Below are 14,880 nucleotides of genomic sequence, written 5' to 3'. Positions count from 1 at the left end.
CTAACTGCAAATGTCAAAAAACTCGGCAGCAACATCTATTTTGATTTTGTAGCAGTAATGCAGTCGGCAGTATTATCGTGCTGCAATACTGCTGCAGTCGAAAGCATAATTACTGCAAGAAATTTCAAAATCTGTTAAGTTAAACTATAATAATAAGTATTAATTACTAAATTATTTAATTTAGTACAACATTAAGTAGGTATTAAATTAAGTAGCTATTTTCCGCACATGTAAACCCTTCATGTAGTTCCTAAACGCGATATTATGGTCCATAACGTCACTTTGTCCTACTGTGGCTGTGATTGATTTTATTAGAATTTATATTAATTTTTAGGATAATTGATACTGATTTCGATCTCATTTGCAAGAATAATATATGATAATTATTAAAAACAACTTTTTATAATACCTTTACCTTACGTTTTTTATAACAAAATAATTGCAAAGCAACAATTAAAACGAAAAATGTGACGTATTGGAAAGACTTCTTTAAATAACTTTATTGTAATACTTAGTATTGCAGTTGTTATTCGTTTTTAGAAAATTAATATTGTTTTGTATTTCAATAAATAAAAACTGGTTCACTTAAAACACTCCGATCTTCACTTAAAACCTGCCTAAAACTTGTAACGTAATGGATCGTCACATTCGCTGTCATTCAGTTTAAAGTGATTTATTAGGAATATAAATAATTTATATAGAAACAAAGTAACATTTTCATAAAATATATAAATAGTAGATTAAATTCAACCCATTTTTAGTCAAAAAAATTTTTTTTTTGGTGGGTGGAATTCCATTACGTGACGGACTCTAATTCTAAAAACGCCCGTTTACTTTTAACAGCGACACAGCCGTGATTCAGCGCAGCAGTAATATACATTGATGCAGCTCAGAGCTCAGCTAACATTTTTTACCAAATATGACTGACAATATTCGCGCGGCAGAATTGTGTGCATTGTCCCGCGGTTGAACACGAGATCATTTTAGTATACATTGGTACAAATGCTCCTGCATTTTCCAGTTGCAATTCGCCAGTCAACGCGATATAAAAACAGAGCTTAAGTTTTACTGTAATGTACGAGTCCAAAATATCCTAACTAATAATTACATTAATTACACATCGTAGAATTCTCTAATAGGGGTGGTTGCACCCGCCGTTCCCTGTGTAACCAACTAGGTTTAGGTAGGCTAGTTTGGTTTTGCGAGCCACATAAGGGCATTTCATAATCCGGATAAGAATTGTTGATAGAGTCGCCATTGCCGGATACGGCAAGGAAGAAGGGGGAACCAACTAGGTGTAAAACAGTTATCCATGTCCGCCCCATCGTTTGCTCAATAAATCGGTGCACAACGCATGTCCTTATTAATAAGTATGTATAAGTGGGCGTAACAGCAATCAGTTTAGCCACCAGTCTAGGTTTTTTGTCATTTGATTTTGAGCGTTAGCAGAAGTAATTTAGGTAGTATTTTGGGTGTGTGGTGTGGTGTATACTTACATTTGATGAGTACGACGGAGTCGTGGGGCTCGCATTGCACCTGGGTGGCGTTCATGGCGAGCAGCCCGCTGCTCGCCCCGCCACCCGCCACGCTCGCTTCTCTAGACATAACAAAATGCATATTAGACTCAATTGTATGAAGTCAATAAGGTCATATCATAATTTTTATTAAAATAACAATGATGCTGCGGTCACAGAACTGAATACTATCTCTATGTTAACATACGTAGTATATAAATTCGATGTTTTTTTGATCCTAGGAACAGTTCATTATTGACAGATAGACTCCGGTCACGCTAACTTTGTGTAGACTTGGCAGTAACAAATGTAACAATAAATACATAATCAATAGATCTACCATACTTGACGAAGCACTAGCTTGATCCATCTAATGGGCCGGACTAGTTGAGGCGGGTGGGTCCAGAAATTGACACGTGTCACGGACCGACTCCCTGATCCTGTACATTTCTGAGTTGGTAAGTATCGTCGGTACATTGTGTCAAGATTTACTGGTTGAATTGTCATTGTCAGGCGACATCGACAGTTGTCAACGTGGTGTGAAACAGGAACCAAACATTTTTGTTTTTTATTTAGGTATATAATGTAGGTACGGTACCTATTTGAATATGTTTAGAAATACCTATTAAAATATGTAGGTACATGTAAAATATACAGGAGCCATGTTCTAATGTAAAAAAAAAATCTAATACCTAACCTAGCGCTACACGATATTTTCTAAGAGAAACAATGACCAATAATAACCTAGAGGCAGGCATGATTCACTCTATGCATTACCTTACAATCGTAATATTTACTAAATCATGGCATGATTGGCAAGTATTCATTGGATTTTCTGACCTATTATTGTTATAGTAAAATTGCAGAACTGCACCTGCAACTGTTATTTTAGTTGTAGGTGCCTACTTAATAGGCACGTAGGTACTTATTGTCAACTAGCTTTTATTTGATTTAATATTACTCGTTAATCGCATTCGCAGCGCATAAACTCACAAAAAGACGTTTTGTTTTCGTTATGTTCTCACTTCTCCGGTAGGTACTGAATCTTTCTTTAGTCTATCATAGTAGTTTAATTTAATAAAACGTCTTAGTCAAGTAATACCAGTTTTAATTGCAGAAATAAAAAGAACATACCTGCCTAGTATTTCATTTGAAAGTAGGTAGTTATTTGTGGTGAACTGATGGGTCATTGCCCTGTCCCTTCAGAACGTAAATTGGCAAGAAGTGAAAACAAACACTGGCGGCTGGCTGGACAAAATGAGATTAGGACTCGCGCCAATTTAAGGGCAATGATTTTCTTTACTGTTACTTTCGCGTGAATCATGTTGAAACGTCTAACTATAGTTCGTTTTTTTAGCATTAGAAATAAGGTAAACAATCTTGATGTGTCTTTTAATTGAAAAACACATTTTAAAAATAAGATACGACAGATATCTAATAATTATGAAACTAATACGATCATTTGTATTCTTCTGCTTTCATAAGTAATAGTTTTAGATTTTTAAAAAGCGTTTTTCAATTAAAAGACATGTCAAGATCGCTTATCTTCTTGCAAGTTCTTTCTAATGCTAAAAAAACGAACTATATACTCTGTATCTTTAGGTTTTAAAAATAAACAAATATTTTGTTTTTCCGGTAGTTTCTTTAAAACATTTATGGGTTAACCAACCAAATACAAAGCCGCCTGGAACAGTCCTTTAACGACCTGACTTTAGCCTACGTTATTTGATCATGTAATGTTTTCATCTTCCCTCAACCTCAAGTGGCTTAAGGAGCCATTTGAGAGTAGATTTTGTTTACTTTTTTTTAATACATAAAGATAAAGTATAAACTAAAGCTACTCTATGTACGTACTGCATCTGCGAAGAATTATTACTTTCATATTCCATATTAAATTCCACCCCCTTAAGGGATGATTTCCAAGATAAAAACTACCCTATGTCCTTTTCGAAGAATCTGTCTTCAGAATTTTTTCCATCACTTTTAATGATTACGAATAATACGATGCAGGTATTAAATGATTGGGGACTCGAAATACTCAGATCTTAAATTTCTCACCATTCCAAATAGTGTTGCTAAAGATGCCTCAAGGTAGGCACTAGAATAATCTCAAATAATAAAAGAACACTGTAACTAAAGAATTTTAATTATCATAAGATCTAATACACCTATCATGTTATTTTCTTGAACTCCCCATTGGCACATAAATCTCCTCAAGGTTCTGCACACGATGGGTCTTGTAATAATAATAATAACTTTGGACATTCCAAAGTGTCCAAAGTTACCACCAACCACCACCACCAAGTTGGTGTGTTCGTACGTCGATTCCTCACTCTGCGGCCCTGACCACCGGCAGCTTGGGCCCTGCCCCGCTGCACCCTAGGTGAGGTTTTTTATAATGTGTTTATTTATTTAATCTTTATTGCACAAAAGAAAAATCTTATAGTACAAAAGGCGGACTTAATGCCATAAGGCATTCTCTACCAGTCTTCTCAGTTTATATGTACACCCAAGGCCAAAAGTATGGAAACAAGCTTATACTTTGATAGAAAAGTAGATTTTATATTATTCATTGACGATTTGAAAACAATATGGTAAAATTAATAATAGAACATTTGAATAGTAAATTACTCAAATGCTGGCTATGATAGAGAGGAGGATTTTTATATGGTGTCCATAGAGAAATAAGCCCTTTTGAAAATACTGTCCTCAACTATCATCTTTGTCCTAACTTTTTTTTTCTTTTCGGCAATATTTTAGCATATTTTGATATTTAGCGGGAATTTTTAATATTTTGGGGTTGCCCAATGCAAATATTAGGATACAAAGATAGATACATGAGACATTAAAGAAAACAACGTTGTTTCACTTGTTTCCATACTTTTGGCCTTGGGTGTATTTTTTATTGTTTTTTATGTGCTTTTGTATTTATTTTACTTTTATATTCATGTTATAAACAACCTAAGATGAAAAATAAATAAAATGAAATATAACTTTACTGTAACTTGTTTATTGTTCAATATAAAGTGGGGAATTCAGGGTGCTTGGTCTGCTTGCTTGAAAGGATACTGATATACGATGAGCATGTCTAAAATTAAAAATGCTAAATCATTGACAATGGATAGTGAGAACCCTACACCTTATTGTCCATAGGTTTGAACCATAGATATTAGAGAGCAACGTAAGACACAGCAAGTGTTCAATTGATCGTGGGTCGTGGGAGACTCTTGGTCTGGCCGTGCACTGATTTGAGTTAACGCTTAATGTTGTAACTGTTGTAAGTATGACTGACGTTATGAAGTTATCCAGTTTCTGTCGACACATAGGCAATATAGGCTTATATCTTATAATTTGACTAACATTTCGTAAGAAAAGACCTGCCTACTAGGCAGCCCAAGCTTATGACCAGATCAGCAAGCCAGTCATAAATACAAGGATTTAATGTGACTCATTGAGAAAAAGTAATTTGAAGTATAATTACATTTAGGAAATATTTTTTTTTAACAGAATGAATGGAATGTCATAAACATTATCCAGATTCCAGATAGTCAGACATAAGGCAGTGTCTGGCCAAGTCCAAAGAAAAAGCCATGCAATAAATGCAATTAAAAATAACTCGTATTAATAAGGCTTATTCAATTACACTGGTGTAGTTCCTCAAGTGTTTATATATTATTGTACATCTATAAAACTATCAACACTCATGATTCATTAAACTTTACAATTTTTTCATTATCAATTCTACCATTTATCAAATAACTTGTATAAAAGCAAATAATATAAAGTATTGTGTAAGTAGTAAATGACTAATTGAATAATTATTTTATCAATTCTATTTATTTGAATTAAATACCTATATCTATAAAAGAAAATACATTTAATTTTATTCACATAAGTAGCGAATGACTAATACTGATTAATTATCAGTCTTGTAGGTACAGTCGCCATTAGATATATCGGAGTGGCCAAGGCGCTCACAAATATCTGAACACGCCTCTATTGTCAGGGCGTTAGAGTGCGTGTTCAGATATTGTGAACACCTTGGCCGCTCCGATATATCTGATGGCGACTGTACCTACTTATTCTCATTCCCCTTGTTTAGACAACATGGGACCACCTCATTTCAAAGTCAAACCAACTAACCAATCATTACAACCCCTAAAATAGAAATGATAAACCACAACAGTTAAAAGCAGCTGCTGTTCCTTTGAAACATTTAATTGCCAGCCCATGTGTTTACAGCTTACTTTGCCTTTAAAAAACACTGAGTTCGGCTCTGGTTTCCGGACTATTTTTGTCTATTCATTAAGGGTGGAATTACCTACAGTCAAATTCTGATTATGAATGAGCTGTGCTGTAATCCGTTTATAATTCAGGCACAATATTAATTATGTTGTCTATAATTTATTTTGAATTTAAACCAAGAAGCTATACAAAGACTATTCACATGAAATTAGGGAGAACGTGGCTATCAAAACCAGACCCAAAGAAAATCCTAGTAATTAACAAGTTCCAACTATATACTCCCAATATACTCCCATATACTTCCAAAATAGAGTGTAATAGACCTGAATATATTGACACTCAGCATTAATAGTAGCAGATGGAATAATTCATGAAAGTACCTATCTGCCATTCTGGAAATTCTTTTTCAAATAAACAGAAAAATCCTAAATGTTTTGAGCTAGTACCAAAAGTGTTAAATTGTAGTTCTTATGAACATGGTCAAGGGCCGACTTTCTGAAGGTGTTAAGAACAGTGTGAAGTCAAGAGGTGAGATAAAAAGAGGTAATATTGAGAGGAGAGTATGAAATAGATAGTACAGAAAAGAAAAAACAGAGAGAGTGGGTCAAACTATGGGTTCAATGCCCAATATTCACCAAACAATGGTATAGGTAAATGACAAATGAGAGACAGTGGTGTAAAGAATGACCCCATTCTCACATATTGTATTATTATTATGGTGTGTATATACTTACTCACTAGAGAGTTTTGATTTTGTTTTCAACTTATTAAAGTTTAATAAAATCTCCTATAGATTTTTATTGAACATTCATTATTCTTAACTGAAATTATCTAAGAGATTCCGAATATTCACCCTAAATATTTACTTCGCAAAACAGGCACTAAAATCATTTACTTATCCGTGGAACACAAGTGCCTACTAACTTATTGAATGTAAATTTCTTCAGCCAACTTCACATTCAATAAATAGGTATTATATTAACTATTGTTGTTTACAGGTGTCAGATATGATTTAATGTAAATATTTACTATATATCAGTAAGTGTTTCATACCACATCTTTATTTTCATTATCTTACTAATATATGTATTATCTACAAACCATCAAGACAGTGGTAACAACAAGTATTTTAAAGTTAATTCTTTTGGGTAAAAGACAATGCAATGAAATTTTGAGTTACTGAACTTTAGGGTAGCCGAGGAGGCAAAATGCCACTTTAATCCACTTGGGACGGCTGTGACCGCAGAGTGAACCTAATACAAAAACAAAACAACATTCTATGAAATATTTGCCATGGGCCTCATTTGATAGTTGCTCAGTTCGTTCAAGTACAATTCGGAAAACTTGTTGTTCTACTGTTTTAATTTTTAAAAGCTTTTTTTGGAGCAATATAGCCTAATAAAGTCAGCCACCACTCTAATGGCCACCACAAAAAAAAGTATAGTTGATAGCCATACCCAAGATTATTTGGTGCTAGAATGTTTAACATTAACCAATAAGGTAGGCGCTACAGCCTATTCATTCGTAGGTTACTACTCATTTTATAATTATAAACAAGTTATAAATTATATAATTATTGTTACACCCGAAACCTCAGGGTATACTGATACTTCGGGGCAATTCTGTTCAATGTTTATATATTAAAATAAGAAACATTTTAGATTCGGTTTTCTAGTCCCATTTCAAAATGGATATTAGTTCTTAGTAATGAGAGTGAAATTCTGTTATTATTATTCACATTACAACAAAAGCTCTTATTGAAATAACACCTAAAACTCAATACTTCCTTTTGTAATAAATCTATTAACAATTAAATAGTTTGATATACACTATCAGTCTATCATTTCTATTTATTATCTGCTTTGTCTATAAATTGTATGTTGCAATCACTGCCCTAACAGGGTGCCATGTGTTCTCACAACCTTTTACTGTAACAACAAAATGTACCATGGTTTCGCAATAAAGAATTCTATTCTATTCTATTCAAGTGCCACCAAACAAACCTTCAAGTTATCACTAGAGGTGACATAATTTACTCAGTTGCTTAAGTACATTATATTGTTTCAACCATAATAAATCATTTATATCCATTAAAGTGACAGGTTTAGTAACTTTAGTAGGACAAAATAAATAGGTACCTATTACTAACGTAACCAAGAAACCCTTGAAATGTATAATTTTATTTTGAACTCTAATAATAGGTTGTAAAAATCACGACAGATTTCGTGCAACATGTTAGGAACACATTAGCAACTGTCTGCTAAAAATTTAACCTACTTTCAGAAGAGAAGTCGCGAGGAAACAAAAGATTAACCTAAAATCGAAGTTTCTTGGTGTCCCGTTTAGCATTAACACAATTTCTCAAACCTTGCAAGTGTTACATTTAATTTTAACGCCAGGTCAATGCGTGGCCGGAGTTTTAGGTCAGCCACAGTGCGATGAACTTAGCGTGGTTCACTACTTACCGTAGAATTCTTATGGTTCCCACAGGAATGCGTGCATTCGTTAGCTTTATGCAAGTATCGAAAGTTCCCTTTGAGGAAACCGGCAACGGAAACAATCACTGCTACTCCAACACTTGATCCAACAGTAACAACACTTGTAAAATCCACTAAATCAAAGGCACTGCATATAAAAAATGCAACTAACGAACACCACCGATCATAATAACACTACGGTTTCGTCGAAATGTCTGCACTGGCAGTATATACAGTTTCTGGAACATCGGTAAAAAATGTTCACATGTCAACATACACTATTTTGATAATGTTTATTTAACAACAAATTAATAAACTAATTTCAAATGCACCGCAAAATCCAAAAACACAAGACGCGCAGCTGACTGTCAGCCTGTCGCCTCTCGCTTGGCTTGAGTTTGACTACGGGTCTGCGGAAGGGTGGGGCGAGGGGAGGCCGGCGCTCCTACCGCGCCCCCTACCGACTGCGCCGTGCAAGTCAATTTCATTGCGTTCATTTTATGACGTTATTCAAAGCCGCGTTCTCTCGATATGCAAGCGGCTACAGGTGGTGTTTTTATTCTAAATAAAAAATGTTATCCCTTTTATACAGGGTGTTTGGTACATCGTTTGCCAAATTAAAACGGCAGATAGTTTAAGTCATTTGCTATCTTCCCAGGCATAGAAATTTTTAATTTTGCGCACGTTTTTTTTTCCAGCTCTATATATGCCAGTTTTTCGTATATTTCAAATGTTTACTTGCGCAGTAGTAAAAAAAACATGGCCAATTATTTTTTCTAGGCATGAGCAGATAGCATATGACTCAACCTATCTGCCGTTTTAATTTGGCCAACGATGTATCAAACACCCTGTATTTAGTCACCAATACCATTTTATTTAAAGATTATGACATTTCAGATCCTTTTTTTATCGAATCCTTTGTTTTAACCCTGTACTCAGTGCAGTACAGTGAGCAATATACCTAAGCGAGCAAAGTGTTAAAAAGGAACAGCACATGCACTCTCTTATTCTTCTTCTTGTTCAGCCTGAACAGCAGGTGATTACTGCATCTCACCCACTTATCAATGTCTGCTGCTGACTTTAGAATCTTTGTAAGATCACACCTACCGATACTGAAATCAATAGGGAAGGTACCTATATAGTTACCTACTCAGGTTAGATAACTGTGGTATAATCATCACAAGATGAAAGTTCTTCATTTGCTGTAAGATTCTTAACCCTTCTTTGCATGGTGATGGAAATTTCCATCATAACATTGTCGTATGAAATAACGGTGCTTTCGGAGGTGATTTTTATTTATTTTTAACTCTGTCAACTTTCAACACTAATCCATTTTCTGATTTTTCCCAGAATCAGTAAACAATTACGTGACACATATATTAATTACGGACAAAAATAAAAAATCATGCAAAGAAGGGTTAAGTAATGTTGCACGTTTGGATGACTCGGATTCACGCTTCATCAGTTAAGTTAAACTCAGGTCTCAGGGAGTAATCTTCGAAACCCAACTTTCCTAACGTCGGTAGCAGTACAGCCGAGTGAACAAGTACTTATACGTAACATAGGTAAGTAATTTACGCCGGGTCTGTAGTTCAGTCGCAGTCGCATTACGAACGACCGCCTTCTCCGATCACCGAAGTGGAGGAACGAGTTGCCTGGAACGCGGTATGCGCGATTGGAAACATAAACATGCCCGGCCCGGCCCGATGAAAGCACGCGCCGGCAGTTGTTAGCCTTCGTGCCTTCAGAAATCCGCAAACAGATTGCATATTTTCGAAAAAAAAGCGCATTTTCGCACGGCTCACTTTCGGACAATTTTCGAGAAAGTAATCCTTCATTGGCTATCTATCAAGGGCCCCATAATTTCTCCATTTCATTACCCTGGTGTAGCTCCCTGTAATTACTAGCAGTTTACCGGCAGATGAGTTAATGTTTGAAATTCTGGGTTGTTTGTAGCTTGTAGGCTTGCGGGGAAAGTGAAGTGTTAATGCGACAACTTGATAATAGAGTTTCGTTCCTTTCCGAGTGCGAACCGGGAAGGAATATCATGAACCGCCTGAGACCGCGCTAAATAGCCTGCCTGAGGAGTAATTGCCTGTCTAAGAGCATTATACCGTACCTACCTGACGATTAGGTGTTAAGTTCTTATAAGAGCTTACTGTTTTGTTTTGGTTGGTTGTTGCTCAGTGTCATGGAACATCTGCTCCCGTTTTTACACAGTAACTCTATACTTCACCCCAATTCATGGAACGGAAGTTGGGTGCGGGTGCGTTTTGGGCGCGTCCTTGAGAGCGTTTCGTGGATTGGGACCGGAAATTTCTATTCGCTTGTTTTATTTTCGAGCCCGATAGACAAAATACAAAATGTAGTTTTGCTTTTGCGTTGCGTTTATAGACTCTATCCAATTTCTTTGTCCAATGTATATTGCGTCTCACATTTTACTTAACGAGAGAGTGAGACGCAATACACTGGTCAAAGAAATGGGAATTGGAGGGTGGTAACCCTCAAATATATATTAAACAATGTTTGCTGACTGTACTAAAATCTTATTTTCTTGGAAACTCAAACAAATTAATTAATTCCTCATTTTATAAGTACCTATGCTAAGACGTTTCTAACGATGAAAGTGTGGTCCTTGGTTCTGTGATCGATCAGATGAATGCATTCGCTCTCCACAGAGGTATATAGGGACTTAACCATCAACCTGTTGAACCTATAATAAAACCTCATTAGCTCGTTACTTTAGCTTTCATTCAATATTCAATAGTTGTGAGTGACATTTCTACAATAGTTCTACGCATATTCTACGCCATTTCTATATGAATGGAGATTTTTTGTAAATTAAATAGTTACCTACTGAAATTTGTGAACACAAAAGGAAGCTCAGGAAGATGAGCACAGATTCATAACTAAGTATTTAAGTTTGATATGAGTGGTGCTCAATTCGCGACGATACAAGCGTGAGGACTAAAAAGTTCTGCTTACATAATATAACCCAATAATGAGAGGAAGCATTTTTGTATTGTGTATGGATAAAGGGACCTATGGGTCTTGTTCTGCCTCTAGACAACAGTCCAACACGTCATATCAACGTTGAAACGCAACATGTGTGCTCTAAGAAACAAAGCTGGAGGAAATTTTAGCCATTACTGGATATGGATAAAAAGAAGTAAGTACTTATAATGCATAGACAAATCATCATCATGATAAAATTATCAACTCTTAAACTTTATGTCGTCAAAGACAATATATTCTGTTTGGTGTCATAAACTATACTTGGTCAAGCAGATCTTGTCAGTACAAAAAGGCGGCAAATTTGAAAAATGTAGGCGCGAAGGGATAGCGTCTCATAGAAAATTTGAATTTCGCGCCCTTTGCTACTGACAAGATTTGCTTGACCATATATATTGTGTAGTCTGTTCGGAAAGAGAAGAGTTACGACTCTTCTTCTTCTTCCACGGAATGTATTGAGCCCCATATATTTCACGACTCTTCTTTTTCCGCACAGACTCTACATAATGTTGTTAAGCTAGCATTATAGAATTTGCGGCATTATTATAGACCAGGTAGGTAGGTACCCTAGTTACGTTCCTCTGTAACAATACAAACGGATATCCTTTCCATTTCGAAGCTTATACGGCCCAAGGATAAATGCCATTTGAATAAGTTAAAGTTTATTTTGAGGATATGATTTAATGGGGTCCGATGTTGCTGAATTAAGCAGAGTATGTGTCATTGAACGTGAAATAATTGTTATTAGATAATAATTTACCACTTCGCCAATTGTAAGACTCAGTTCATAAAAAGAAGAATACTTATGATACGAGTGCTAACTCATATTTCGCATTCGGTAATAGTATACTTATACATGTTTACCTATAAGTAGGTTAATTTCGTGATGTAGGAGACAGTAGGCAAGGGAGCTTAGTGGAGTCATCTTGCTTAATTTACCTATGTCCTAAATACAGCACTACCTAGTAAATTTTATTGTTGTGTTCATTTTGTGGCCATTTATGTGTTTTTTGAGTCGTACTCACGAGGATGGTAAAGATGCAGACTAGCCTTGCAGTAGTTGCAGTAGACAATAGACATTTCTGCAAAGCACAAATATGTATACCGCCTAAATATTTATTTATAACTTTATAGCACAACACATAAAAATAAGGTACAAATGGCGGACTTAATGCCTAATGGCATTCTCTACCAGTCAATCATCGGGCCAAACCAGGCGAGGCTCACTCCGCGGTTTCGTCGCTTTGCTACAGGTAGCTAAAAGTACATCCGTTTGACCCCAATTTTGGGGTTTGCCATAAGCCGCTCATGGCACTGTCGCCACCTAGCGGCCATGTCTGTGCTGATCGTGACAGACGCGTTTTGTTAGAGAGTGAGTCTTCTGTACCTAGTATTATTATTTATTCGTGGCCAAACAGAGACATGCAAAATGTAGAGTGTTTCAAGATTTTTTCGCATCTTGAATACATCATGTCCTATACGCGCGATTCAAGTGAGACAGGAATGCCACCAAAGGGAGTAGAGTAGACGCGTAGGTATACCTATTTATACGTTACAACTGTCGTTCGCGTGCTCGACGTGCCTGCTCAAAATATCGTGCGTGCGACGTCCTGTCGACTTCCGTCGATTCAACTCGAGTTCTGCTGGGTCACACTGTCACACGACATACGGCATTTTTCAAGGCCCAATACAGAAAACACGAAAAACAAAACATCATGGGTGCTATTACCACAAAATTATTACAATTGGTAACAGCTGGGATTTTTTCCTCATGTGTTACTGGGAAAAACCGAGAATGAATCCCAGTAGTTATAACTAAATTACATTACCTATACATAAATACAGAGTGGGTAAAATTTTAGTTGTAAGTGATTAGTCGACAGGTAATAGAGTTTTAACTATGATTACTATGAGCATTGGTCGAAGAAATACTTAAAATCATACGTTTTTTAGGTTCAATCGTAAAGAGTAAGATAGACCGCCAGTTCCTCGCTACATGAAGTTTACCTGCATTTTGACGGAGCTACGTTACGCTACGCTGCGATAAAAGGTAAGAGCCTGCAGTCTCATCATGGAACGAACCTTGGAATCAGAGGTAAGAAACATTAACTATACTTACTCCATCAAATGCTGGTCATGAGCTGATCTAAGGAGAGGTACCTAAGTATTCCTCTATGTTGTTATGTAAGTAAGTAAGTACCTAAGTAAATATTCTTTATTGCACCAATAATCATACATCTTACATACATGTGAAATTACAAAGAAATTTTAGTATTTTTATGTATTTAATGAGTATCATTTTATTAGAAATAACGACAGTCATTAGACAATTTTTGAATACAATTCGTTGTACGATGGAAACCTGCACCTACTACTTATACTATTTTTTTTCTGCGCACTTACATAATTTTTTTATGTGATCAATTGATCATTGTCCCAAGTTTTTGGACAATGCTTGAGGACTACAGAATTATCAGATTGACCGACAGTACCGACACGTCGAGGGCAAGCGGTACTTTTTGAACTTGACAAGTGTGTTATAAAAAGAAGTCACTCGAAAGAGTTAAAAATAAATTTAAACGGGTTTTTTCGACAATCTGTTTTTGAGGACGGGGTTGAGGAGTGCTGATACTGAATTATAACTTTATAACTGTCGCAATACTGTTTTCATTAAGTAAATATGCCTTGATCTAATAATGCAGTGTGCGAAAACAGAAAACGTATAAATTTATCGTTACTGACTTCCTACCAAAAATATGCTGAAAAAATAAAGTTAAAGTCTCCACACCGCTGCAGCCCAGATGCTAAAGGCGCCGCGACAGGGACAAGCGACCGAGAAATGGAGACGGCGACCGGAGACCACGACCATCACTCGACCATAGGTAACATATATCGCGACGAGACAGAGACAGGCGACAGAGACGCGAGAGGTCTCTGTCTCGTCGCGAACTGTCGCTTATATGTTGCCTATGGTCAAGTGATGGTCGTGGTCTCCGGTCGCGGTCTCCTGTCTCGGTCGCTTGTCTCTGTCGCGGCGCGAACTTCCACCTTAATGCGTTAAACTTTAAAGTATCGCGTTCTCATTTATTGGTAAATAGAATCCCTGACATGCGATGGCTCAAAAGTCCTCACCCTAAATATCTGATGACACAACTATTATAACATTGCAAAGGAAGAAGACAATGAATCGTAAACACCTGCATTTTGCAGTACACTGAATGGATTTTCTCGTAGACTATGCTGCAACACTGCGTGGGTGAGCTGTAGGCTAATAGGCCAAAGGAATAAGTGAACATGATACTTACTGTTGTAAACTATTGGGTTGATTACTAGTTATTTGTCAATTTAAGTGCCTAGGTAAAGTTTCATTTACCTACGCATTATTGTGTAAGATTTCTAGACACTTCCTTCTTTTCATGTTAGCGCTTTGTATCCACTAACCCTATACCTACTCAACGTTGCTCGTTCATCTCAAGAGTTGGCATCCCCACAAGATGGGCTCCCAAAAAAAGCGAAACTAAGATGGCTCGACAGCAACACCAACACCGGTGAGAGGGCTGAAGGTAGAGAGGTGTCACTGGACTTTAAACATACCGGGTGTCAGTAACACGAGCAAATAATTAAATCATATA

General features: G+C 36.3%; 1 protein-coding gene across 2 annotated transcripts in view; it reads right to left on the bottom strand.

Annotated features, from left to right (window-relative positions):
• LOC134670194 (rho guanine nucleotide exchange factor 10) overlaps positions 1-8,649 on the bottom strand; it is a 65,426-nt gene extending 56,777 nt beyond the window's left edge. For both annotated transcript variants that reach the window (XM_063527894.1, XM_063527895.1), the window contains exons 1-2: positions 8,225-8,649; positions 1,497-1,597 (exon numbers count right to left, since the gene is read on the bottom strand). In XM_063527894.1, coding sequence (XP_063383964.1) covers positions 1,497-1,551 — 55 coding nt within the window. In that variant the 5' untranslated portion in view covers positions 1,552-1,597; positions 8,225-8,649. The remainder of the gene's footprint in view (positions 1-1,496; positions 1,598-8,224) is intronic.
• Positions 8,650-14,880: the final 6,231 nt, after the last annotated feature.

The sequence above is a fragment of the Cydia fagiglandana genome, chromosome 13 (genome assembly GCF_963556715.1).
Source record: "Cydia fagiglandana chromosome 13, ilCydFagi1.1, whole genome shotgun sequence".
Taxonomy (NCBI): Eukaryota; Metazoa; Arthropoda; class Insecta; order Lepidoptera; family Tortricidae; genus Cydia; species Cydia fagiglandana.
The sequence above is the reverse complement of the archived record's forward strand: the minus strand, read 5'-3'. Positions and strand labels throughout refer to the sequence as shown.